Source organism: Hemicordylus capensis, chromosome 5, assembly GCF_027244095.1.
Source record: "Hemicordylus capensis ecotype Gifberg chromosome 5, rHemCap1.1.pri, whole genome shotgun sequence".
NCBI lineage: Eukaryota > Metazoa > Chordata > Lepidosauria > Squamata > Cordylidae > Hemicordylus > Hemicordylus capensis.
Window position 1 is genome coordinate 196581322 of NC_069661.1, and position 24583 is coordinate 196605904.

General features: G+C 42.4%; 1 protein-coding gene across 3 annotated transcripts in view; it reads left to right on the forward strand.

Moving 5' to 3' along the window:
- Positions 1–24583, forward strand: part of ACSS3 (acyl-CoA synthetase short chain family member 3) — a 120125-nt gene that overhangs the window by 45535 nt on the left and 50007 nt on the right. For 2 of the 3 annotated variants that reach the window (XM_053255059.1, XM_053255060.1), the window contains exons 4-9: positions 5958–6092; positions 6878–7018; positions 8813–8893; positions 8971–9066; positions 18558–18709; positions 23334–23437. In XM_053255059.1, coding sequence (XP_053111034.1) covers positions 5958–6092; positions 6878–7018; positions 8813–8893; positions 8971–9066; positions 18558–18709; positions 23334–23437 — 709 coding nt within the window. Of the gene's footprint in view, positions 1–5957; positions 6093–6877; positions 7019–8812; positions 8894–8970; positions 9067–18557; positions 18710–23333; positions 23438–24583 lie in introns of those variants that run through there. The other variant, XM_053255061.1, reaches the window with a different exon arrangement.

Sequence of the window (24583 nt, forward strand, 5' to 3'; positions counted from 1 at the left end):
GCAAGGCTACTTAAGCGTGTTACCCGCTGAAGAACCACCGGGCTCGCAGCCAAGCCCGGTGGTTCTCACGATGGGAGAAAATCGGGCTAGCCTCTGCTAGCCTGATTTTCTCCCATCGTGTGATTAGCCTCACTGTTTGCAGCCGTAAGTTGGCAGCTGGAAGGTGGGGAAGAGAAGGCAAGGGACCAGGGGTGATCCCCATACCTGCCAACATTTTCTGTTTCCCCATTTACCTGAATGGGAAAATAGGGACATGTTTGCAGGTATGTGACCCCTATGCCTTAAGGGATATGCCTGGTGTCTCTTAAGGTGCTCACCCCACTCTGGTGCCCACTCCACCTTGGGCTCTCTCCTCTTGCAACCTCTTCTTCACCCCCAACCTGACTGGGATCTTCCTGGGCAAAATGCTCTGTCAGATCCCAGGGGGAGGGAAGTGACTGAAGAGGCTGTAAGTGGGACTCTGGAAGGTTGGGGAGTGAAGACAGGGGACCAGGGGTAATCCTTAAGGCTTGGTGGGTAAAACTAACCCCTTTTTTCTTGTCACAGCAAAACATTAAAAAAAAATTCATGTTTGAAACAAACACACACAGTTTTTATACCAGAACGTGGGTGAAACTTGTAAACAGCATGCTTGTCTTGTAAGCAGCGCTTATTCCACCTATGTCAGTTAGTGTGGCAAAGATTAAAAGGACTTTCTCAACTCTCCACCTCAGGCAGAGATTTAAAAATGGGACACACGTAAGTGGAGAGTTGTGAGAGCACCAATCTTGGGCTTTGTCCTGTTTACAATTCAAACTTTATGGTTAAAGAGAAAAAATACCATATTGCAGTTCACACAATCATCTAATCATGTGATAGTGACTACCCCACATTCTAAATCCTGCATTATATCTAGTATTTAAATCCAGGGCAGAGAATGTATGGTTTTCCATTCAGATGATTATTTGTACATGGGTAGAGGAATCTCATCACACGTTGAAATTATTATCTGAACTGGCCCAGGAAGATTCTGCTGGATTTATGTTGGATGCTTCTATCACTGCGAGATCGATCTGTTGCATATTTTTGTGAAGCTAACGCTGAATTACAATGTTTTGACAACAAATCCTCATGCTACTAACATGATGCCTGTTTATTTTTACTGTCCCTACATCCTGTTGAATCAGTTTTCATATATCAACGACTGCTCACTGAAAATGCGTGTTCATTCAGTTCATCCATACTTTCTCTAAGATGTCTACAGGCATTACAGTGGTATTACTTTTTGGATGATGAGCATCTTGGCCTTTTAAATGAGGAGCAATTGTAGTGTATGCCATTAAAATATCTGCCACATAACTTCAAATGTTGCATACTAGAGTATACATTATTTAATGTATATTTACAGCAATCCATTATAGATATATTTGTTTGTTCCCCTTCATCCTAGTTCTCAACCATGTCTACCTTTTTCAGACTAGAGCTTTATTAGGAATGAGTGTTTTGCTAGTTTATGGTTGATATTCTGTGGCTAATTCTTGCTTTCTTCTTACCAACATCATGAGGTCATTCACACAAACAAAAACTGTATTCTACCCAGCTTTGGGAGCTGTGTGTGCTCCCTATTTTCGGATGGGAGGAAAACTTGGGTAGAAGTGATTGTGTGGAAGCAAGGTAGGAGGAACAGCTTTTCCTCCTACCTTGTTTCCACACAATCACTTCTACCTAGGCTTTGCTCTTACCTTGCTTCCACACAACCCAAAAATTGGAGTACACACAGCTCCCAAACCCGGATATAACAGTTTTTGATTGTGTGAATGACCTCAATGTCTACAATCAGTGTAAACAAATGAATGAAGGGGAAATAAACCCTCTTTGTGATACTACTGTGGATAATTCCCTGAGTATCAGTTACAACAAAGTTTAATTTTATTTTTATATCTGATACTCTACATACTCTCTGTTCATATTGTAAATTCTTCAGTCGTGAAGCTCTTTTAAAAGGTGAGCACAGACTGAATCTTATCTAATGAAAATAATTATTTTTCTATTCTGCTTCAAAATAGCACATACACTGTATCAGTTTAATGTAGTTTATCTTGAATTTTAAATAGCTTTGGGAATGCTTCAGAAGCCTGCTGTTGATAATTGTTAGTCTTGTCAGGTTACTAGGCATCGAAAGACATTAAACGTGTTCTAAAGATGTGGAATCGAAGTATAGGTTTTTCTTATCTTTTGCCTTACTCCGAGTAGGTTGTGAGATGCCTTTCATTGTATGTGTCTGTAGTTAAGGAATGTACTCATTGAATTGTTTTATTTCAATATGTTCTAGTGTAAAAGCACCCATGTAGTTTTTCATTTGGTGGTGATTCTGTACTTTTGACAAAATTCAATCAATTGGAACTATTCAGTGTTTATGAATTATAGTAGTGATCATTCTTTAATGCAGACTTTTCAGGTAATAAATGCTGGTATTTACTCTTCATAAAGAAAGAGCCTTGGAAATACCAGATAAACAGTCCTTTTCATGAAGTTTGTGTACAAAATTAATACATTAACTCTTGGAATATGTTCCTGTTTGGCAAAAAGGCACATTCTCACTTCTGAATTAAAGCTTCCATGGCTAATAAGGCCACTTTGAGAGTAGTGTGGTTTTCTTGAATAATTAATAGAACTTTATACATGGTTACAGCTTCAAAAACCTGAAATCGTATTTCATGAAAAAAAAGCAAAACTTTGGCTGGTTTAGACACTATGAAATACTAATAACAATGTAGCATTTATTATTAATATTTAATTTAAGTATTGCCTTGAACTTTAATAATCATAGAAGAGTCCCATTCACACATTTTAAAAGCAATTGCATATATACTTCTAAAATTTTCACTCCTGGAGCCCTGTCCCCTGACTGATGGAAATCTTATTCACCCATTTGTTCATTTTTCAAAATGCCAGCAGGCATTACCACATGCTTTCAAATCTACATTTTCTGCCATTATAACTGTATACCTGTCCCACCCCTCCTTGGGGGCTTGGGCTTCTTTGGATTGGATTCTTTGGATCCTTTTGTGAGCAGAATGAACCTCGCACAAGGGAACCTTCCTGCCCTCTTCCTCAAAGCAGCCCCATTCATCCTCCCACAAGTTTCCCCTAAGGGTCCGAGGACCCTTTGGAATGTGGTGAGATAGGGCTTAGGGGGCTGATGTGGGAGAAGAGGGAATTGCAGAGGCACTTCCATGAGCAGAGTTTTTCTCGCAGAAGGTACCTCTGCTGCCCTTTGTGCTGTGTCTCACCTTATTTTTGAGGTCCTCTGATTCAGAAAAGAATGTTTGAGGGATGTAGGGGGCTGCTGGGAATGGCGTGGGGAGGGGTAGAAAACCTTTCTGGGAATGGTGGCGGAGGGCGGGGTGCAGAAAACTTGTGTAAACTTCCATTTATCTGAACTTACTTTCACTCATATATGGTCTGGATCCAGCCTTCTGTCCAGAGTTCAGAATTGGATATGTGCTTGTGTTGATCTTTAGACTTTGTATAGAAATGCCACAGACCTACTGTACTACTTGTGTTTCATTGCCATTTGGTCCCATTGTTTCTTTTTTTAAAAAAATTGGGCTGTATGCATATGTTCGCCAACTGAGGAAAGCTCTTGAAGATATCTAGTCCAGGAATGTTCATGTCACAATAAATCAATTACTTTAAGATCACAGAAGACACTTTGTTATTTTTGCTTTGACACCGTTATCAGTGGTAATGTGAACAAAACACTAACAGTAAAAAAAAACTTCAAGAGTGGAAGCTGTTTTAGTCTGTTACTGCAAAAACAAGTGTCTTGTGGCACCTTAAAGTCTACAAAGGTGTATGATCAATACATTTGTTAGTCTTTAAGTTGCCATACGATTTTGTGTTTTTAATAACAATAATAATTAATTCAAATATATTTTCTTCATGAATTCTAGGTAGCGTTTAAATATAAGGAAGCTTGTCCAAAACTAAAAAGGGAACCAGGCTTTCCATAATATAAACTAGTCTGGACCCATTCATATTGCTGTTCTGCATGTCACAATTTACAGTGAGGGAAATAAGTATTTGATCCCCTGCTGATTTTGTCCATTTGCCCTCTGACACAGAAATGACCAGGCTATAATTGGAATGGTAGGTTTATTGTAGCTGTGAGAGACAGAATAACAACAAACAAACCCTCAAAAGCCCAGTGCCCAAAAGTCAGCGATGGATTTGCATTGTAGTGAGGGAAATAAGTATTCGATCCCTTCACAAAAGATGTCTTAGTACTTGGTGGCAAAACCCTTGTTGGCAATCACAGAGGTCAGACATTTCTTGTAGTTGGCCACCAGGTTTGCACACAACCCAGGAGGGACGTTGTCCCACTCCTCTTTACAGATCCTCTCCAAGTCAGAAAGGTTTCGAGGCTGATGTTTGGCAACCCAAACCTTCAGCTCCCTCCACAGATTTTCTATGGGATTAAGGTCTGGAGACTGGCTGGGCCACTCCAGGACCTTCATGTGCTTCTTCTTGAGCCACTCCTTTGTTGCCTTGGCTGTGTGTTTTGGGTCATTGTCATGCTGGAATACCCATCCACGACCCGTTCTCAATGCCCTGGCTGAGGGAAGGAGGTGCTCACCCAAGATCTGACGGTACATGGTCCCGTCCATCGTCCCTTCGATGCGGTGAAGGTGTCCTGTCCCCTTAGCAGAAAAACACCCCCAAAGCATAATGTGTCCACCTCCATGTTTGACGGTGGGGATGGTGTTCTTGGGCTCATAGGCAGATTTCCTCCTCCTCCACACACGGTGAGTTGAGTTGATGCCAAAGAGCTCGATTTTGGTCTCATCTGACCACAACACTTTCGCCCAGTTCTCCTCTGGATCATTCAGATGTGCATTGGCAAACTGCAGACGGGCCTGTACATGTGCTGCCTTGAGCAGGGGGACCTTGCGGGCACTGCAAGATTTCAGTCCTTCATGGCGTAATGTGTTACCAATTGTTTTCTTGGTGACTATGGTTCCAGCTGCCCTGAGATCATTGACAAGTTCCCCCCCGTGTAGTTCTGGGCTGCTTTGTCACCGTTCTCATGATCATTGCAACTCCACAAGGTGAGATCTTGCATGGAGTCCCAGACCGAGGGAGATTGACAGTTGTTTTGTGTTTCTTCCATTTGCGAGTTATCGTGCCAGCTGTAGTCACCTTCTCACCAAGCTGCTTGGCGATAGTCTTGTAGCCCAGTCCAGCCTTGTGCAGGTCTACAACCTTGTCCCTGACATCCTTCGACAGCTCTTTGGTCTTGGGCATGGTGGTGAGTTTGGAAGCTGAGTGATTGCTTGCTTCTATGGACAGGTGTCTTTTATACAGGTACTGTAACAAGCTGGGATTAGGAGCACTCCCTTACAGAGGGTGTTCCTCATCTCAGCTCGTTACCTGCATATAGTGAAAAAACACCTGGGAGCCTGAAATCTTGCTGGTTGATAGGGGATCGAATACTTATTTCCCTCACTACAATGCAAATCCATCGCTGACTTTTGGGCACTGGGCTTTTGAGGGTTTGTTTGTTGTTATTCTGTCTCTCACAGCTACAATAAACCTACCATTCCAATTATAGCCTGGTCATTTCTGTGTCAGAGGGCAAACGGACAAAATCAGCAGGGGATCAAATACTTATTTCCCTCACTGTATATTTAAAACGTCTCTGGTGAACTTGTTGTGTGAAGTGTTCACCATGAGCGCAAATCTCCAATTGGTGTACCACAGCAAACTCTGCTGTGGTTTCCCAAAAAACAAGTGCTTTACACAACTGACCCACCAGGAGCACTGCACTTTTATGCATACATAAAAGAATGTTTTAGATTCAAAAGTATGTACCTTTGATATGTAGGGCAGAGGAGGAAAGAAGTTGTCTGCTGAGTTGGGGTTTTTAGATCAATGGAGTAGGGAATGAATTTATAAGTATTTCTTTTTTCTTTTAGCCGAAACTTGTTGTAACAGCAACATTTGGAATAGAACCTGGGAGAAAGGTGGAGTATGTACCACTTCTAGAAAAAGCGTTGGAGATGATAACGCACCAGCCTGAAAGAGTTCTGATTTACAGTCGCCCCAACATGGTAGAATTGTTAATCATTTTTACACACATGCTTGGACTGTTTTTTCTTTTATATTTTCCCTGAATACAAGAGAACCTCAATATTTTCAGGGGTTCCGTTCCCCACTGCAATCGTGGATATGGAAACCATGAATATTGAGTCTGGTGCTATGGGATCATGGGGGTTAGGTTTCTGGAGGTCTGGAAAATAATCAAAAATTGGCCAAATTTTGGGGTAAAATGCAGGGGGAAGCTGCCTACCATGCTTTTCTGACCACCTTTAGTTGAGCTGTGCCCCTAAATGGCCGAAAATTGCTGAAAATTGGGATTTTCAATTTTTTTTTAAAATGGAGCCATTTTGAGGCTCCCGAACACCAAATGGTGGCTGGAAATGACCTCTAGTCTGAGGTCATTTCTCACCATCCGTGACCCATAGATACATGGAATTAACGCCTTATTTGCTGAGTCCCCCCGTGTATACCAAGGTTTGGTGTCAATTACCCGACCGCAGATACACGAATCCATGGAATTCTGTGGATATCGAGGTTCTCGTGTACGTGTAATTGGAATATTCATTTCATGAGACTTAAATTACATTTCATGATCTCTGTGATGAGCCTCTGCTGTTCTGCTTATTTAAAGCATATCATTGTGTAAGTTTCAATACAGCTGCTAAAACTCCTGTGACTGGAGGATTAGATACATATGGTGTCTCCTTGTGGAAAACCTGATGAGTGTTTTTGAGCCATTATCTTTTTTTATAAATGCAGTTTCAATTGTTCTTGTATTCCATCCATTGGTGTTCAGGGAGCTGTCCCTCTGAAGCAAGGACGTGATGTGGACTGGCATGAAGAAATGGCAAAAGCCAAACCATGTGACTGTGTCCCTGTTCTTTCAGACCATCCACTTTATATTCTTTATACATCGGGAACAACTGGCACACCCAAGGTAGGTTGTTTCTTTCAGTATAAGTATCTGTGACAAATTATGTTCTATTCCACATCAGGGAGAATTTAATTAAGAGCTTGAGACTGTTTCCCCAAAGCTTAGCACTAATAAAAGTTGAGCATTGTTGGAGCTGGCTTTAATCATACTTGGTCATATTTCACTACTTTTAACTTATTACTTTTAATGTTTTGAAATGTATGTTCAGTGAAGGTTTGAGCAATTTGGATTTGGAAGTTGCTTCTTGTGTAATACACCTTGAAGATTCTAGCTAGCTCCATTGTGTTTCTGATCTTTGAATTCTGCTCATCCTCCTAGACGATGCTGCACAACTTTACTCTTATGTCATGCTGGATATGGATAAGATCAAGGAATGAAGTTCCTGTGTAGTGGTGATATATGGATGGGATAGATAAAATATACTCAAACTGAATTCTGTGTGTGAAGAAATAACAACAAAAGATAGAGAGAATCAAATAAACAAACAAAAAGCAAGAGGAATGATTATAGCAGCACAGCTAACATGAATAGGCTGAATGAGAAAGGAAAAGGCTACCTAACAGTCTATGAGGCAAGACTGAGCATGGCTTCAGACATTAAGGGCTGCCAGCTGGAAGAGCAAATTAGTTACACAACCATCTTGGCACTTTCCAGATTAAACCCTACAACAGTGTCACTGCAGATCTGCTAAGTGTGCTTCCGTAGTTCCTGTGTTGTGAGACCACAGTCCCTGATCTGACTGGAAGGTGCTGTTTTTATTTCTGATGCCTTCTTTTGGATTTTATATTTGCGTTACAGTGCTACAACGTTGCATGTGCATCACAAAAAGGTAGCTGTATTTTCCCGTTGGAGTTAGAGATTCTGGGGATCATTTTCAATACAATCCTGCCAAGCCAAAGCATTTAACCCCTGTTGTAGCGTGTAATCTGGAAAACGCCCTGGTGAGGGTTGTTGGTCGTGTTCAAAAGGTAACTCACACGGCAACTTCCTATGTTCCTATGGGGGAAATGCTCAGGTTTTAGGTGCAGAGATAGTTGGTGCATCTCCTTTTATACATGATTAGAAAGAAGCACTGACAACCAGAAGTGCTAATCACTCACATCTGAGTGGTTGTCCTTCCTGAAATGTCTGAAACCACTTTGTTAGAGCATATCCAGTTAACACACCACAGTTAGGTGCTATAGCACGCAGTCGGGAAGACTAGGAAAGTGTCCCAAGAAGAGACAAATGCCCCCCCCCCCAGCATTGGCATGATATACCTATCTATGTGATAACCATGACAAGCCAGGGGTGTGGACTTCCTACAATGTGCAAGTTCCAGATCCAGGATATCAACCAGATGTGAAGGAATTTATTATTTATTTATTTGATTTATATACCGCCCTTCCAAAACTGGCTCAGGTTCTATTTTAAAAGTTCTCATGGTTGGATATATAGAAGTGGAGGTTGTATCTGCTACTTCTCTGAGATTCTGGAGGGCTTCTAGGAGCTAGGATGTTGGCACTTCTGTAAGTTAAACTATGGTAATACTGTATTTACCCGAATAGAAGATGACCCTGGATTTAAGATGACCCCCTTAAAAATAGAAGTCAAATACAGGTTATGCTTGTATTTACCCAAAAGGAACAGCACTCTGAATTTAAGACAGCCCCCATGCCCAGTGTCTAACATCAAAGTACCTGGGGGAAAACCTAGTCTTGGATTCAGGTAAATGCAGTAATTATTTCCCTTATGGGAGAATGTTTCAGTGCATATTTGTTTACAAATGATCTTAATTTCAAATTGCTTCTCACTTAGGGTGTTGTTAGACCAACAGGTGGCTATGCAGTTATGTTAAACTGGACCATGTCTGCTATATATGGACTTAAAACTAAAGAGGTAATTTATATTTATATATTTATAATGGTGAAAATTTGTTTTGAATGCTCTATTACAATTTACTTATTTCTTTTTAGATTTGGTGGGCAGCTTCTGACTTGGGCTGGGTGGTTGGCCATTCGTATATTTGTTATGGACCTCTCCTTCATGGGAATACAACTGTTTTGTATGAGGTAATTACATATTTTAATGTTGTAATGGTGTATTATTTTGTTCAGATTCTTTGAAATATGTCATTGTCATGAAATGCAGCCATGAGTCTTGAAAATTTATTTTTTATTATTACATATAAAATACAGAAGTTTGTTAATTTCCTTTTACAAAAGATAGATTTCAAACATTTGTAAATTAACATGTATCTATTCTTAAATTCATTTACTATAACAATTATTGACATTGCTCAGAAACTATTATGCTTATTCTTCACTTTATAAATACAGAGTTTATTGAGGCATATGTTATGATGCTAATTTTAGTATCCAGTAAAATTCCAACATAGAATGAACCCGTTAGCTTTAGTCACTTTTTCTCTACCCTCTCTAATTACAACCAAATGTGTCAATTATTTCAGGATATCCCGTTGCTATTCTCTGTCACACTCAGTATCTTTTAGGATATCCTATTGAAAATATCCATCTTATCTCATGTTGAAGATATCTTTTTTAAATAATGTAACAGTTCAGCTTAAATGACATTCAACAGATATCCTGAAACTTTACCATAGTTTTCAATAATCTGCAATGCTGGTTTTAAGAAATTTGTATATGGCTTACATGGTTGTATTAAAACTGAAATAATAATGTGTGGACACTTGAAATAATTAAGCTCTTGATGTCCATTCAGGGGTTATGAAATTAGCATGTGCACAATGAAAATTGCAGGTGCAGGAAAACCGTGTTAATCGTGGGTTCACTATCCACAGTTTCACGTATCTGTGGCCAGATAAGAGACACTTAACCTCCATATCCGCGGGGAGTGGGGAGGTAAAAAAAGGGTTAGATCTGTGTATCCGCGGGTTGGGGGCAGTGTTCCCTCTAAGAGGGATTCCCAGATGTTGACTGCAGTTCCCATAATCCCCATGCAAAAGCTAATGCAGCTGGGGATTCCGGGAGTTGTAGTCAAAAACATCTGGGAATCCCTGTTAGAGGGAACACTGGTTGGGGGTAGCTGGAAATGACCTTGGAGGTCATTCTGGCCTCCATTTTGACATAGGGAGCCATTTTATGGCTCATTTTTTTTAAAAGATGCAAAAAGGAGATTTTTGTGGCAAATTTACAACTCTTGGGGGCATTGCTTTACTGTTGAGGACCTGTGGAGCACGATAAGCACCCACCTTGCATTTCTAGGGCCTTTTAGCCCCCCTTTTAAAGAACAGGCAAAAAGTGATCTTTGGCCGATTTTTGGCTGATTTTCAACTCCTGGGGGGCATTCCTGGACTGCTGGGGACACATGGAGCACATCACCCCCCGCCCGCATTTCTAGGGCCTTTTAGCCCTGTTTTAAAAAGAAAAATGTTCAAAAAATGGCAGGTTTTGACCAATTTTCTTCTCTTGGAACCTAATCCCTGCGATCCAGTTGCACCAATTGCATGGTTTCCGTATCCGCATTAGTAGCGGAGAATGGAACCCCCGCGAATACTGAGATTCTCCTGTATCTTGTAGCCTGAGTGTGAATATGATGGCAATGCTGGCAGATGTTTGCTTGTAAGAAATACTGGCTGACATCCAGACTATTGATGCATGCTATTTGCAGACTGTGGGGTAGTGGCAAATTTAGTTGATCTCCCCTTTCTTTTGAAGCTGGCTATGATCCCCCAAAATATGTCCCTGAGGGTCATGCAACCTCAAGGATGTATTTTTAAAGAGTGACAGTCAGCTTCAAGTGGAAGGGGAAATCCACAAGCTTTCAGGTGGGATCAATGCAGAATTTGGGTGGGATCTTAAAAAAAAAAGTTCTTGAAAATTTTGAGTAGTGGCTCTGTTGCTAACCCATGTGTAGTAGTGTCCGAGGCATGAGTGAGGAGGCAAAGCCAGCACCTGCCTGCCTTGTCTCCTTTCTGTCCATTCAGAGAGCAGCAGCAAAGTAAGGGCTTCTGTCTGAAAAATGTGTGAGGGTTCATCATTTGATCTGTTAGTTCTGCAGTCCTCACCATTCTTTGGTTTCACTGGACAATCTGTGATTATAAATGTGAGGCTTACAATTTGATAGTCATCAACAGTTTGAAAATTGCTTTGGTGGAAAATTAGCTCTTCAGTGTGAGTTGAAGAGCTAATTTCATTTTAAGAGCAGCAGATGTTGCTCTTAAGAAGAGGAGAAAAATTAAAACAACTTCTAGATATTTGTACCTTTCTGGATCATCCGTTTGTTACAAGCAGTGGCTGGAAATCATATCTGGGGCATATTCTGCTACAATATAAGAGGAAGTCAGCCTCAGATCTAGATATTTACCTGCATACCTGCCAGCATGTCCCTATTTTCCCATTATCCTGAATGGGAAAATAGGGACATGTTGGCAGGTACCTGTTATGTGAACGAAGCAGCTATATAACCATTAAAACTGCTCAATTTTTATGTGCTTCAATTAGTGCCAGAAGAAAAATTCTGGAAGAAAATGTTGTATCTTCTTGGAGGCATTCTGAAAGTTAACTTGCAAAATATGTTTTTCTTTGAGTTTATCTAATATTTTATTTACATACTGAATTTTGAAATTGCTTAGATTTTTTTTTTTTACTTAGTTATGTCTTGCTAAAATCAGTGTCTATATGCAAATTAAAACTTGCCTACCTGTAGGCAATGGCCTGTCTCCTCCTCATTGTTACTGCATTACTAGTTTTTATTCAAATTGTCTACAGGGCTTCTCTGCTTCTTGATGTCACTCCCAACAGCTCTTCCTAAAATGGCCTCCTTAAAATCCAGTTTCTCTAAACCAGGCTTGAGCAACTTTGGCCCTCCTGTAGCTTTCCCAGACAGCAGGCTTTACCACAGGTTTCCTGTGAGGCTTTATTGTGAGTTTGGAGTATATCGAATACTCCGACACAAAAAGTGGATTTTTAAAATCCCAGACATAAATTGGGCTAGGTGCCAGTATTGTTAGTGAAACTGCAATACTGGTTGGCGAACACCCTGAAATCTACCTTTTGGGTTTACGTAGGGAAATTAGCTCAGAAAGGAACAGTTTCATATAAGTTTTAATTTGCACAAAGTTGTGGACTCAGGAAATGACCAGACTGAGACAAGATTCAAGTTCCAAAACATAAAAAGAAGATATTTATTGTAGGGAGGGTTACAAAGGAGAGAAATGTGTGGTTAGAGCAATATTACTATCAAAAATATGTTTAACTGCAATGAGTTAACTGCAATGTGTAAGTTCCCAGGCGGGAAAGAGAAAGAGGCTTTTTATAGAAGGAGGCAGTTCGATTTAAGAAAGGGGAATAGAGATAGAGTTTGGGCCCAGTGAGGGGTGAATGCTCATATCATTTGGATGAAGGGCTCCGGGAACCACTGATGAACTTTGTTCCTCAGGAATAGCTCGGGCCAAGGTGGATGCAGAAGTTTAGACAGTAAAGGTGAATCCAGGAGGGTGCTTCCTCTGTGGAACCAGCTTCCTATGTTAGCGAGGAAGACTGGGTAGATCAGGCTGGGCAAAAAAGCCGATCTGGAGAGTGGCACAAAGTAATGAACACAGCCTTGCGTGGTGGCCTGTGGACAGTAAATCGCCCCCAAACTGCTGGTAACGCCAAGGTAGCTGGTGCGTAGAGAGCACGAAGATCACAAGGAGCACACTGGATCATGTAACTGGGACTTCTTATACCCAAATACATATCCTTGGGGCACATTCCAAGTGACGATTTTTGTTGGACAGGTGTGTTTGGTGGGACTGGCAAGAATCCCATGGTTGCTGATCTTTCTTCCTGAGTGTAACAATGTGGGAATTGCTGAGGTATGCCAAGGCTTTTATCATGAAAACAGAGTGTATAGACATGAGAAGGGGAATCTGCATGGATGGAAGGTCCGGTAATCCAATCAGTCCTTTTAATGGGTGCATCTCTTAGGTTCGTATTGCTGGCTCAGCCTGTTTTGTGAGGGGAAAGATTTACCTCCGCAAGCCTTATCTGTGTTCTTCCTGTTGCGCTAATTGGCACATTAGCTGGCTGCTATTCTTTTTGCGAAAGGAGAGGAGGGCAGGCGGTTCACACTGAGGGCAGAGTGGCCTTGGCAGAGAGTTAACCTGCTTTTAGTTAACTCCTGGGGTCTACTTAGAATATCCCAGCATGAGGGAGGATGTGCATCTGCTCCCTTTTATGTTTTTCTTGTTAGGAGCCAAATCTAGGGGTGACTGGCCCACTGTCACTAAGTGACCTGTCCCCACGGAGAGCTCACAATACTGTGAGGCTCCTGAGCATATACAAAGTGAGATCTCCAAGCCTGGAGACTCAAACACAAACGGGGGAGGGGGGGCGTTCCTGGGAGCTGACAGTAAAGCATTGCTGGCAACAGTGTGCAGGGGAAAACCCAAATCGTGTATGGAGTTCCCTCTGATACGTTGCTTGGACTTCAGGGGAAATCTGGCCGATATGTGGATGCACACCCTCCATTCCAGTGGAGATGCAAGCTAAAAGCCCCATCTGGGAATGCTCCTGCTGATAACTTGCATCTCTGGGCGGTTTACAATTGGACTATAACTTCAGTCATGCCTGACCAGTTGGGGAATTGTAGTCTAACAATAGCTGGAATTGTATCGCCCCACTCTAAACCAAAACCAAAGATACCAACTTAATCTCCCACTTAGATCAACTATTCTTATCATGTTTGCTCTGATGTGTGATTGTTACCTTGCTTTGTGGGGGAATAATACCAGTTGGGTGTAAATCACTGTTCAACCTAAGGTGTGCATATGCGCGCGCACACACAACCAAACCTCCAGTCCCCCGTGCAGCAGTTTCTGGCGGGTGCGCAGTCTCTGCTGCACCCACCACCACCTCTGGCACCCCATTTCCCTCTCTCTCTCCAGCCAGGCCTCATCCTCTTTCTCCCTCCCTCCCTCCCCCACCCCCCACTGGCCAGGCCTCCTCCTCCTCTTGTTCCAGCTGGAGATCTCGTGAGACTTCCGTCGAAATCTGTAGACGGAGCCGGATTCCATTGAAATCTGGATTTCTTTTCAATGGTTATCTTTTTGTTTTTGCATTCCATTTAAGATTTCAATTCTTTACCTTCAAATGCATTCTCTATGTCCTACTTAACTTTCATCTTTGATTTGATATACCTGAGTGCTATACCATTCAGTCTTTACATTGTTCTGGCTCTTGATTGCTTGTTGAATCTTGCATCTCTTCTATTTTGTGTCTTCATGCCTTTTTTTTGGCTCCTTATCCATTGAACTCTTTTACAGTTGATCATTGCTTAATTAATTGCTTAATTACTTCTTATTTCAGCTAGCAATACCTGTCATGTATCTCTCAGCCTAATCTACCTCACAGGGTTGTTGTGAGAATAAAAATAAGCATGTTCCTCTGAGGTCCTCGGAGGAAGAGCGGGATATAAATGTAATAAATAATAAATAAATCTTTCTTTGGTCTCTTCCTTTATCCAGTGTTTAACTTTATTGGGGCAAGGGTGTTGGTCCAAATTAGAGTTAGGTCCTGTGTGCAATGAGGTGATCTGTCTTTCTTGTGTTTTATATACAATTTAGATTTTTATTATTTTTGGCCAAATGGATATTATTCTCTTTGAATCTCTGTTAAGGATTATTCCCCTATTTGGAGTTCTCTCCCTGCTGCCACCCAGGTTGTCCTGAGTTACCAACTTTTCATCTAGCACTAGATCCCTTCTTGGTTCATAAGGTGGCGTTGTCAGCCCACCACGTACCCGTGTTCTCATATAAAATGATAAAATCCTTCCTTAGGAGAATTTTGTTAGCAAGACCCTTATTGCAGCCTGGAGTTTGCCAATAGACTTGTTTGTTTGGGTTTTTTTGTTTGTTCTCACCTCAGTTATGGAGTATGCCTTTTGTTGAAACTTCTGGTCATGTGCCATCTTTATTGGTTGCCCTATGAAGTAGCTCTAGAGTAGCCCTGGTAGCCCTCACTTCAGTTAGGTGTGTCAGTGAATAACCAGACATGGGAGCTGACCCTGCTTACTCCCCCTGCCCCCATATAAGATGCTTTGCTGAAAGATTCCACTTTCAAACTAAATGTTTCACATTTCATAACAGATGGTTCTTCCTGTTTTCTTCCTCTCTGCTCTTCCACGAAGTCCTCTGGGGAAGAGAGCCTTGTGCTCTTGGATCTTTAGCAGAACTTGGCATTCGACACTGAAAAAAATTAGATTCTTCCTTCTACAAGTTTAGCTCATGCTGGCACCACTAAAGGTGTTTCTGTATCTACAAAGAATGTGTCTCAGATTGTGAAAACTCCGTTTTTGATGCATTGGACAACCAGTGGCCAGGAAAACCCAATACTATCTGGGCTTTTGTGGCAGCTCATTATTTTATTTTATTTTATTTATTTAAAATATTTCTATACCTTCTGAAACTTGCATCTCTGGGTGGTTTATAATTAAAATAATTTAAAAGATTAAATCAATTAAAATCAATTAAAAGATTAAAAACATTTAAAACCCAGTTTTAAAATTATTTAAAACTATAGATCTAATTAAAAGCCTGGGTGAATAAATGTGTCTTCAGTGCCTTTTTAAAAGTTGATGGGGAGGCTAAAAGTTCAGTGCCTTTTTAAAATAGATGCGGAGGCTCTTATTTCAACGGGCAGCACATTCCAAAGTTCAGGGGCTACAACGGAGAAGGCCCGTTCCTGATTAGCTGCCAGATTTGTTGGCGGTAGCTGCAGGCAAACCTCTCCAGATGATCTTAGCAGGCGGTGGGGCTCATGGCGAGGGAGATGTTCTCTTAAATACCCAGGGACTAAGCTGTTTAGGGCTTTATAGGTAATGACCAGCATCTTGTATTTTGCCCGGAAACGTATTGGTAGCCAGTGCAATTCCTTCAAGACAGGAGAAATATGGTCTCTCCTAGATGACCCGGAGACCAACCTGGCTGCCGCATTCTGAACCAACTGCAGTTTCCGGACTACGTACAAAGGCAGCCCCACATATAGCGCATTGCAGTAATCCAGCCTAGAGGTTACCAGCAGGTGTACCACTGTTTTTAGTTCATTCATCTCAAGAAACGGACGCAGGTGGTGTATCAGCTAAAGCTGATAAAAAGAACCTCTGGCCACTGCCTCAACCTGGGACACCAAGGAGAGGTTTGGATACAGAAGCACCTCCAGACTGCACACTTGTTCCTTCCGGGGGAGCATGACCCCATCCAGAACCAGCAGATCAAAATCGTCTCCTGAGTTCCGACCCCACACAATAAGTTCCTCCTTTTTATCTTGATTCAGCCTCGGTTTGTTACCCCTCATCCAGCCCATTACTGCCTTCAGGCAGGCGTTTAGGGAGGTTATGCCTTCTCCTGATGATGTTGACATGGAGAAATAGATTTGGGTATCATCAGCATATTGATAACACCCTGCACCAAATCCCCTGATGATCTCTCCTAGCGGTTTCATGTAGATGTTAAACAACATCAGAGACAATACGGAGCCCTGAGGGACACTATACGAAAGTTCAGATTTTGAAGAACAACAGTTTCCAAGAGATACCATCTGGAATCTACCAGCGAGGTAGGAGCAGAAGCACTGCAAAGTAGTGCTTCCTACCCCCAATCTCCTAAGATGTTCCAGAAGGACACTATGGTCAATAGTATCGAAAGCTGTCGGGAGATCCAAAAGGACCAACAGAGTCACACTCCGTCTGTCAGTTCCCAATTGGAGATCATCCATCAGGCCAACCAAGGCAGTCTCTACTCCATAGCCCGCCCGCAAGCCAGTTTGAAATGAGTCTAGATAATCAGTTTCCTCCAAGACCGCCTGGAGTTGGGAGGCCACCACCTTCTCAATCACCTTGCCCAACAATGGAAGGTTGGAGACAGGCCTGTAATTATTTACTGTAACTCTGGGGGATACAAGTTAGGCTTCTTCAGAAGCGGTCTAATGATTGCCTCCTTAAGACAAGGAGGCATCTCATCACAGACATTGGTAAATACTTACTTTCTTCCTTCACATTTGTGAAGCACTAGGCTCTTGGTCTCCATGCCAGATGTCATGTGGAATTAGTTTTGGGACAGCTGTCTTCAGTGGGTCTTTTTGCATGATTGTCTCCTACTCCCATTACCTGGTGAAATTGCTAAGGTCCCATATGTAGTACTGAACAGAACCCATGGAGAAGAAAATGGAGTTGTTTCGCTGTAACTGTGGGTCTTCGAGTGGGTATTCTGTGCAGTCACACGTGCTGCCCCCTGTCCCAACAGCAGGAGACTGTACAAAGGACTTGTGTAATTCTAGGTGTCTGCTCAGTGATTGATAGTGGATGGAACTTAGCAGGGAGGCTCTTATCTCATGTATGGAATGCTACTACACATGGTAAAGTGGACCAATGACCCTAATCTTCCAGAACTTTCTAGTCCCGCTTACATTCCCATATGTGAGCCTACAGAGAATACTAGCTCAAGTACAGCAGTTACATCCAGGAGCTCTGTTTTCCTAGTAGAGTGTTGCATTTGGTTAATTTTTGTTTTGTTAGTCTCCTAGTGTTATTTTGAGATGTAGGAAGTCACAGCTTGTTAAGAAGCTGCAATTGTATGGCAGCAAAACTCAGTGGGTCAAACCTTTTAATCTCATATCCATTCCCCATTCTGCTGCCCTTGGTTTTAAGGACCGAATGAATAACAAGATGAGGGTTAGTTTCTCACAAAGCAAAAGAACAATAGAGCTGGATGTCATATTGGTTCCTTCTGCTTGCAAAGATGTACTTTGGAAAAAAGATGAGGAACTAGTAGGATGGTTGCCTCTATGGTTCTTTTTGGTATGTGAGACATACAGCATACCCCCACCTGGTTATTACACATCCGTTTACACAACTATGGGATATGGGCATTGTGCTTCAAGGGGGAGACCAGTATGGTAAGATGCATAAATCCTGTTCTGGGATCTCAGATTTACTTCTCCTTCCATATGTGACAGGGTAGGTATTTTATTTATTGAATGATTTATATTTTGCCTTCCAGCCCTCAAAAAGGTCCCCCAAAATGGTTCACAGCTACTCATAAGCCATACAACAATAAAACAATTATATAATTATTTATTATTATTTATTTATTCATTTTTATACTGCCCTTCCAAAGTGGCTCAGGGCGGTTTACAATTAAAACAAAACCATTAAAACCAATAATGAATTAAAACCGTTTATTTGGATATGGCATCGGTTTGGTTCATGTTGATCAGAAGTATAGCCTATCCCTATGCATCTCATAAATTCCTCAGTTGCATCCAAGAGGCCGGAAAATGTGACACTGACGCCCAAGAATTTGAAATATTGGGCTCACTGCCTATCTGAACTTAGTGCCGTTTTAGTAAACCAGGAGACAGAACTGAAGTATTACTGGTGCAGCAATAAATAATTTCCTTATTTTTGTACAAAAACATTTTACCAGTTGCTTCAACATTCTGCTGACAAATTGATACTTACTGTTGCATTCAGGACTTAAACCATGAAAAGAATTATGGAACACTTTTACTCACTGACAGTTTTAAAACAAATCTCTTCATAGGGGAAGCCCGTGGGAACTCCAGATGCCGGAGCTTTTTTCCGTGTGCTGGCAGAGCATGGAGTGGCTGCCTTCTTTACTGCACCAACTGCAATTAGAGCAATCCGTCAACAAGATCCTGAGGCTACTTTGGGGAAGCAGTACAGACTGACAAGGTGAGCTTAGGCTACATCAGAAGTCCCGTCCCCCCCGCCAGTATTAGAAATAAGCTTAAAATCGGGTAGTATTTTGAACTATGAAGATGCTATTACAGCGGCTTTTGACACTATCGATCATGCTATCCTTCTTGACTGCCTGCGTGGGTTGGATATCAGGAGCACAGTTTTACAGTGGTTCCATTCTTACCTTGGCGGGTGTATCCAGCTGGTATGCGTTGAGGACAGGTGCTCTGACCCATGGCTACTCCTTTATGGAGTTCCCCAGGGTTCAGTTCTTGCCCCTGTCCTTTTTAACATCTATATGAAGCCGCTGGGTCAGGTCATTTGCCAGTCTGGAATGAGATTTCATCAATATGCTGATGATACTCAGCTGTATATTGCCATCCCAGACTATTCTGGGGATGCTGTTTCTGTGCTTACTCGATGCCTGGAAGCTGTTAAGGTCTGGATGACGCAAAACAAGCTCAGACTAAATCCCACTAAGACTGAACTACTTTTATTCTGCCCTCGTACCGGCCAACCATTGTTGGATGTGAACCATATTTTAGATGGGGTGGTGCTGCCCCCAAAGGAGCTTGTTCGTTATTTGGGGGTTCTTTTGGACTCGCGCCTCCTGCTTGAACAGCAGGTGGAGGCTGCAGCCAGGAGTGCTTTTGCCCAGCTTCATCGGGTTCGCCAATTACACCCTTACCTTGATTGGCAGGCACTAATGACAATGACTCAAGCCCTTGTTATCTCCCGCTTAGATTATTGTAACACGCTTTATCTAGGGTTACCTTTGAAGACGACTGGGAAGCTACAAGGGGCCCAGAATGCAGCGGCTCACCTACTCATGGGTGTCAGAAAATATGACAGGGTAACACCTCTCCTGCAGACGCTGCACTGGTTACCCATTCGCTGGCGAATTCAGTTTAAAGCCCTGGTTCTTACCTTCAAAGCCTTGCAGGGCTTGGTGCCTGTTTACCTACAGAACCGCCTCTCCCACCCAGTTACACCCCATCCGGTTAGATCGTGTCAGATGGCCCTTTTGTCGGTCCCTGATTTCCTAGAGGTTCGGGGCTCTAGGACCCATGAAAGGGCCTTTTCGGTTGCTGCCCCCACTTATTTGGAACTCTCTTCCCCTTCAGATTCGTCTAGCCTCTTCCTTACTGATCTTCAAATCTCTATTGAAGACTTTTCTTTTTCGCCAGGCTTTTGTCCTATAGTTTACTTTATTTGTTTTCTGTTAGCTACTTTAGTTTTTCATTTAGAATGCAATCTTTAATGCTGCCTTATTTACATGTTTTTGTGCACTGCCACGAGTCTTTGGATTGGGCGGTATAGTAAATGTTTCTAATAAATAAATAAATAACAAATAGGGTCATAACCTGTGTGTATATGTGCACAAATATTATGGCTTGATTAACATCTATACACACTGTGGTTTGGCTGTTGAAACCATGCCTCAGCCTTGTTTGTGCTGACTTTTCTCCCTCATGTGAACGGTGTCCCTCCCTTACTGTTCTGAGCAATCCATAGTGTTCCTCAAAGTGGAAGTGGTTTGCAGAAACTGCAGCTTGCCTAATTTGGATGTCATGGTGAACTATAGTTTGCTCAAACCAAGAAGAATCTGGACTATGGAATGGAAGAAGGGAGTGACTAAGCCTGAGGCACAGCCCTGATGAACAAACTGTGGTTTTGCTATTCCATGTGAACCAATCCAATGTCATTTCACAAGTATCATGGTCTTTCTTGCCTATTAAAATACTTGGGGATGTGTTAATGAAGCTGCCATTTTTGGCAGCATGTGTTAATGAAGCTGCCAGTTCAGGCATTTTTAGTTATGAACTCCAGAAAAGTAGTTGTTATGGGAAAAAGTACAAAGAACCCTAAAGCACTTTAAAGATTTAAGTCATTATTGTAGCATGAGCATTTGTAGGCAATAACATGCATCTGATGAAGTAGGCACTTTCCTACTTGTACCATAATACAGTAAATTAGGCTAGCTTTTAAGGTGTCGTAGGATTCTTGGTTTTAAATTATGAATGTTCATTTTAGAATTTAATGAGCACAGCTATTAAGCTGAAATGCAGATAAACAGAAGTTTCTTTCTTTCTTTTGAATGAAGAATGGGGCCTTTTGATTACATCCTTGATGCTTGTACATAGGAAGCTGCTATACGGAGTCAAACTATTGGTCCATCTAGCTCAGTATTGTCTACACAGACTGGCAGTGGCTTCTCCAAGGTTGCAGGCAGAAGTGTTTCTCAACCCTGTCTTGGAAATGCCAGGTAGAGAACTTTGAACCTTCTGCATGTGAGCATGAACATGCCTTTCCCAGAGCAACCTCTCTCCTAAGGGAAATATCTTACAATGCTCACATGCAGTCTACCATCCAAATGCAAATCAGAGTGGGCCATGCTTAGCAAAGGGGACAATACTTGCTTGTTACCACAAGATCAGCTCTCCTCCCATTAGTGGTGTGCACGGAACCACAGTGTTCCGGTTCGCAGCCGGGCGGGGGAGAGGGGCTCTTTAAGGGCGGGGGTGGGTGCACTTACCCCTCCCGCCGCTTTTCCCTTGCTGGTGCTCCGTTTTTGAAATGCATTTTGGGTGGCAGTGTACCACTGCCGCCCCTTCCCCTGTTTCTTTGCAAAAGGCTTCAGAATGTGCGACCGCACGTGCGCATGGCGCATGCGCACACGTCTGACGTACACATGCACGCGATGCACACACATGATGTGCACACTTATTCTCTTGCAAACCGCCCAGAGACGTAAGTTTTGGGCGGTATAAAAATGTTTTAATAAATAAATAAATGTGCAAGCGCAGTTGCACGTTCTGAAGCCTTTTGCCAAGAAACGGATGAAGGGGCAGCAGGGAGGTACGCTGCTGCCCCAAATGCTTTTAAAAAACGGAGCGCCGGCGGGGGAAAAGCGGCTAGAGGGGTAAGTGTACCCTCTCCCGCCCTTAAAGAGCCACCCACCCCCCACTGCAAACCATGAACTGCACCCCACCCCCAGTGAACAGGCCTTTAGAATGGTCTGCGAACTGGTCCTTGCACATCATTACCTTCCGCTATTTATTATGTACTATTTATTATTTTAAGGAAACTATGATATCTTCACTATTTGTAGAAGCGAGGAAAGCAGTAAATTGTGTAGTTCTGCATAGTTAGTGGAACAATTGTGTGTTCCAAGTACAAGCAAATTGCATTTGCAATATTAACTTAGTAAGGAGAAATATGGAGATACATAGATGGTGAAATTTCGGAGGAGGTCTGTGGCTCTTTTCCACTTGCATTAAACTGGGTTTAGTATTCTGTTCAGACCACAGCAGCTGAAGCAGCACCATGTGAACATACTGCTAATCACATTACATTTTGTATGCATAGTTGTACAAAACAAAAATCCAGTTTGTTGAAGTTGCTCTAAATAAATAATGTATGGTTATTAACTTGTGGATCTAAATTTCATCCTCATTTTTAATTCAGCCAATTTATTGGACAGATTTTGCCACACATCCCCATATTGTCCATTAACTCAGCTCTTTTTACGCTTTACAACTGCACTCTTTTATTTACAAAAAGCATGCTAGAGACAGAAGAGCTTGACTCTGCTTGCCTTAGATGGACTTGAAATTAAACTGAGTTATTTACAAAAATTAAAACTGAAATACTTTTGGGGCTCAAGAAAGGAGCTCCCTTGCAAAGTAAGGGGAATTCTTTTGTTGCTGTGCTGGGAGATGTTTTGAAGATGTTTGCCCCTAGGAAAACTTGAGGAGGTGAACAAAAGCCTACTCTCTGCTGGGGACTTTTGGGAGTCCCTGGTGGAGCTGGCTTTTGCCCCCCTCTCCCAGCTTTCCCATGGTACCTCTAAAAAGCAATCCTTTGACAAAGCAATGAAGACATTGCTCCATTTGTATTGTTGCAGGGCCAGAAACTGAGGATGGAGGATCTCTGATGGGTGGGCTTTCCACTTCTCAGTTTTTGGCCTTTCAGCCTCTTATATAATCCCTGGTTTGGTGTAATTGAGCAGCCTTGATCCATTATATTTGTATAGGGGGAAATTAAGACTTTGCAGGTGTAAAACCCACGCATATGTGCATGTGTGGCAGGAGAGGGGTTTGTCCACTCACGACAGAGAACCTGTTGGAGGAGCTTCTCCCACTCGCACCTTGAATCCAGGGTTGGACTAGCTGCTTCTGCAACCATGAGTGCTTACAGCTCAATGAATTCATCTATTCTCTGTGAAACTAGCCCAGCTTCAAGGATCCTCACATGGAGTCTTTGAGGCTGCGTTGGATGCTCCCTGCCTGACAAAGACTTTGCTTGACTAGGAGAGAGATAGCATCCTTTCATGAGGCCAGAAAAAGTGAAAGTCAAAAGCACCACTGTTTCCTCTGTCTTGTAAAGTTCACTTTCCTCCTGCACAGCCCAGTGTTAGACCCTTTCATAGATAAGGGAGCAGATGGTTTTAAATAGTAGCTCATATATGTAAGAGTCATTCAGTGGGATATAATTTCAGTATGCACAATGTGCTCCATGGCTAGTTGGACTATATACATAGAATGTGATGTCCTCTGCTCGGTCTCTCTCTTTCTTTATTGGGGAATAATGTTGAAAATAATCCCATTTAATGTAGGTTCCGAACATTGTTTGTAGCTGGTGAACGCTGTGATGTGGACACATTAGAATGGTGCAAAAAAATATTCAGAGTACCAGTTTTGGATCACTGGTGGCAAACTGGTAAGTCCTTTTATTTTTAAAAATCACTTTCTTTCTGACTGAAATTTGTTTTTCAAGACAGTTAATGTGAGCCTCCTTAGATTTATATGAATATCTCGTCATAGCAGTGGATAGTTGGGATTCACTCCTCCTTGGGCCATTAGCTTTGCACCTGTAGTTTAAATTTATTTGTTGTGCGTTTGGACATGTGTGCTTAATTTCAGAGGTAAATAGCATCCATGCAGGTGCTGATCCAAACTGGGACTGTGAAATGGAGGCAGGGGACCTATATTCTTCTGTTCCCTATGTTCCTAATCTGAATCGTCCCCCTCACCCTGATTGATGATGCAACAATAACCCTGATTGTTATTTGTCCTGGAATAAAAAGTTCCCATTGGCATAAATGGGATTTTTTCCCTTGTCAAATATCTTCTATATTATTAATTCCTGTAGATGAACCAGGGGGATGCGTGGAGATGTGGAAAACCATGCCCCCCCCCCGAGGTCCCCAGAGGGGGAGACTGCTGGCCGGGAGGAGGAGGCGGGAATCGGGAAGCGGCGGTGGGGAGAAAAAATGGCGGTGATGAGGTGGGAGGAGGAGGCAGGAGGCGGCGGTGGGGAGAAATAATGGCGGCGGCAGATGGCGGCCCCACGTGGGAGCCCGGTGGTGGTGGTGGTGTGCCCTGGCAGAGGAGGTGGGCAGGCGAAAATGGCGGGAAGGGAGGGAGCCTGGCGGGGAGAGAAAGCGCTGCCAGAGGGCGGGGAGGGAGAGCTGCCAGTGGCAGGAGGACGATGGGGACCTGTGGAATGACGGGGATTGGACTGGGAGGGAAGGGAGCGGGGGAAGAGTGGGGGGAAGTGGTGGGGATAGGAAGCGGCGGAGCCTGGCTGGGCAGAGACAGATTAGCGGCCCAGATGCTCTGCTACTTTATTTTATTTATTGTTAAATATCTGTTCCACCTTTCATTAAAACAATCTCAAGACAGTTCACACAAAAGTTAAAACAAGACTCTAAAAATACACAGTTAAAATATTAAGCTAGAATACAAAAATACAGATCTGATTTAAAATAATTAAAAAAACATAAAACCAAAATATAATGGTAAAAAATACAAAGTAGCAGCAATAGAAACAAGCATATAAAAGCCTGGGTAAAAAGCAAAGATT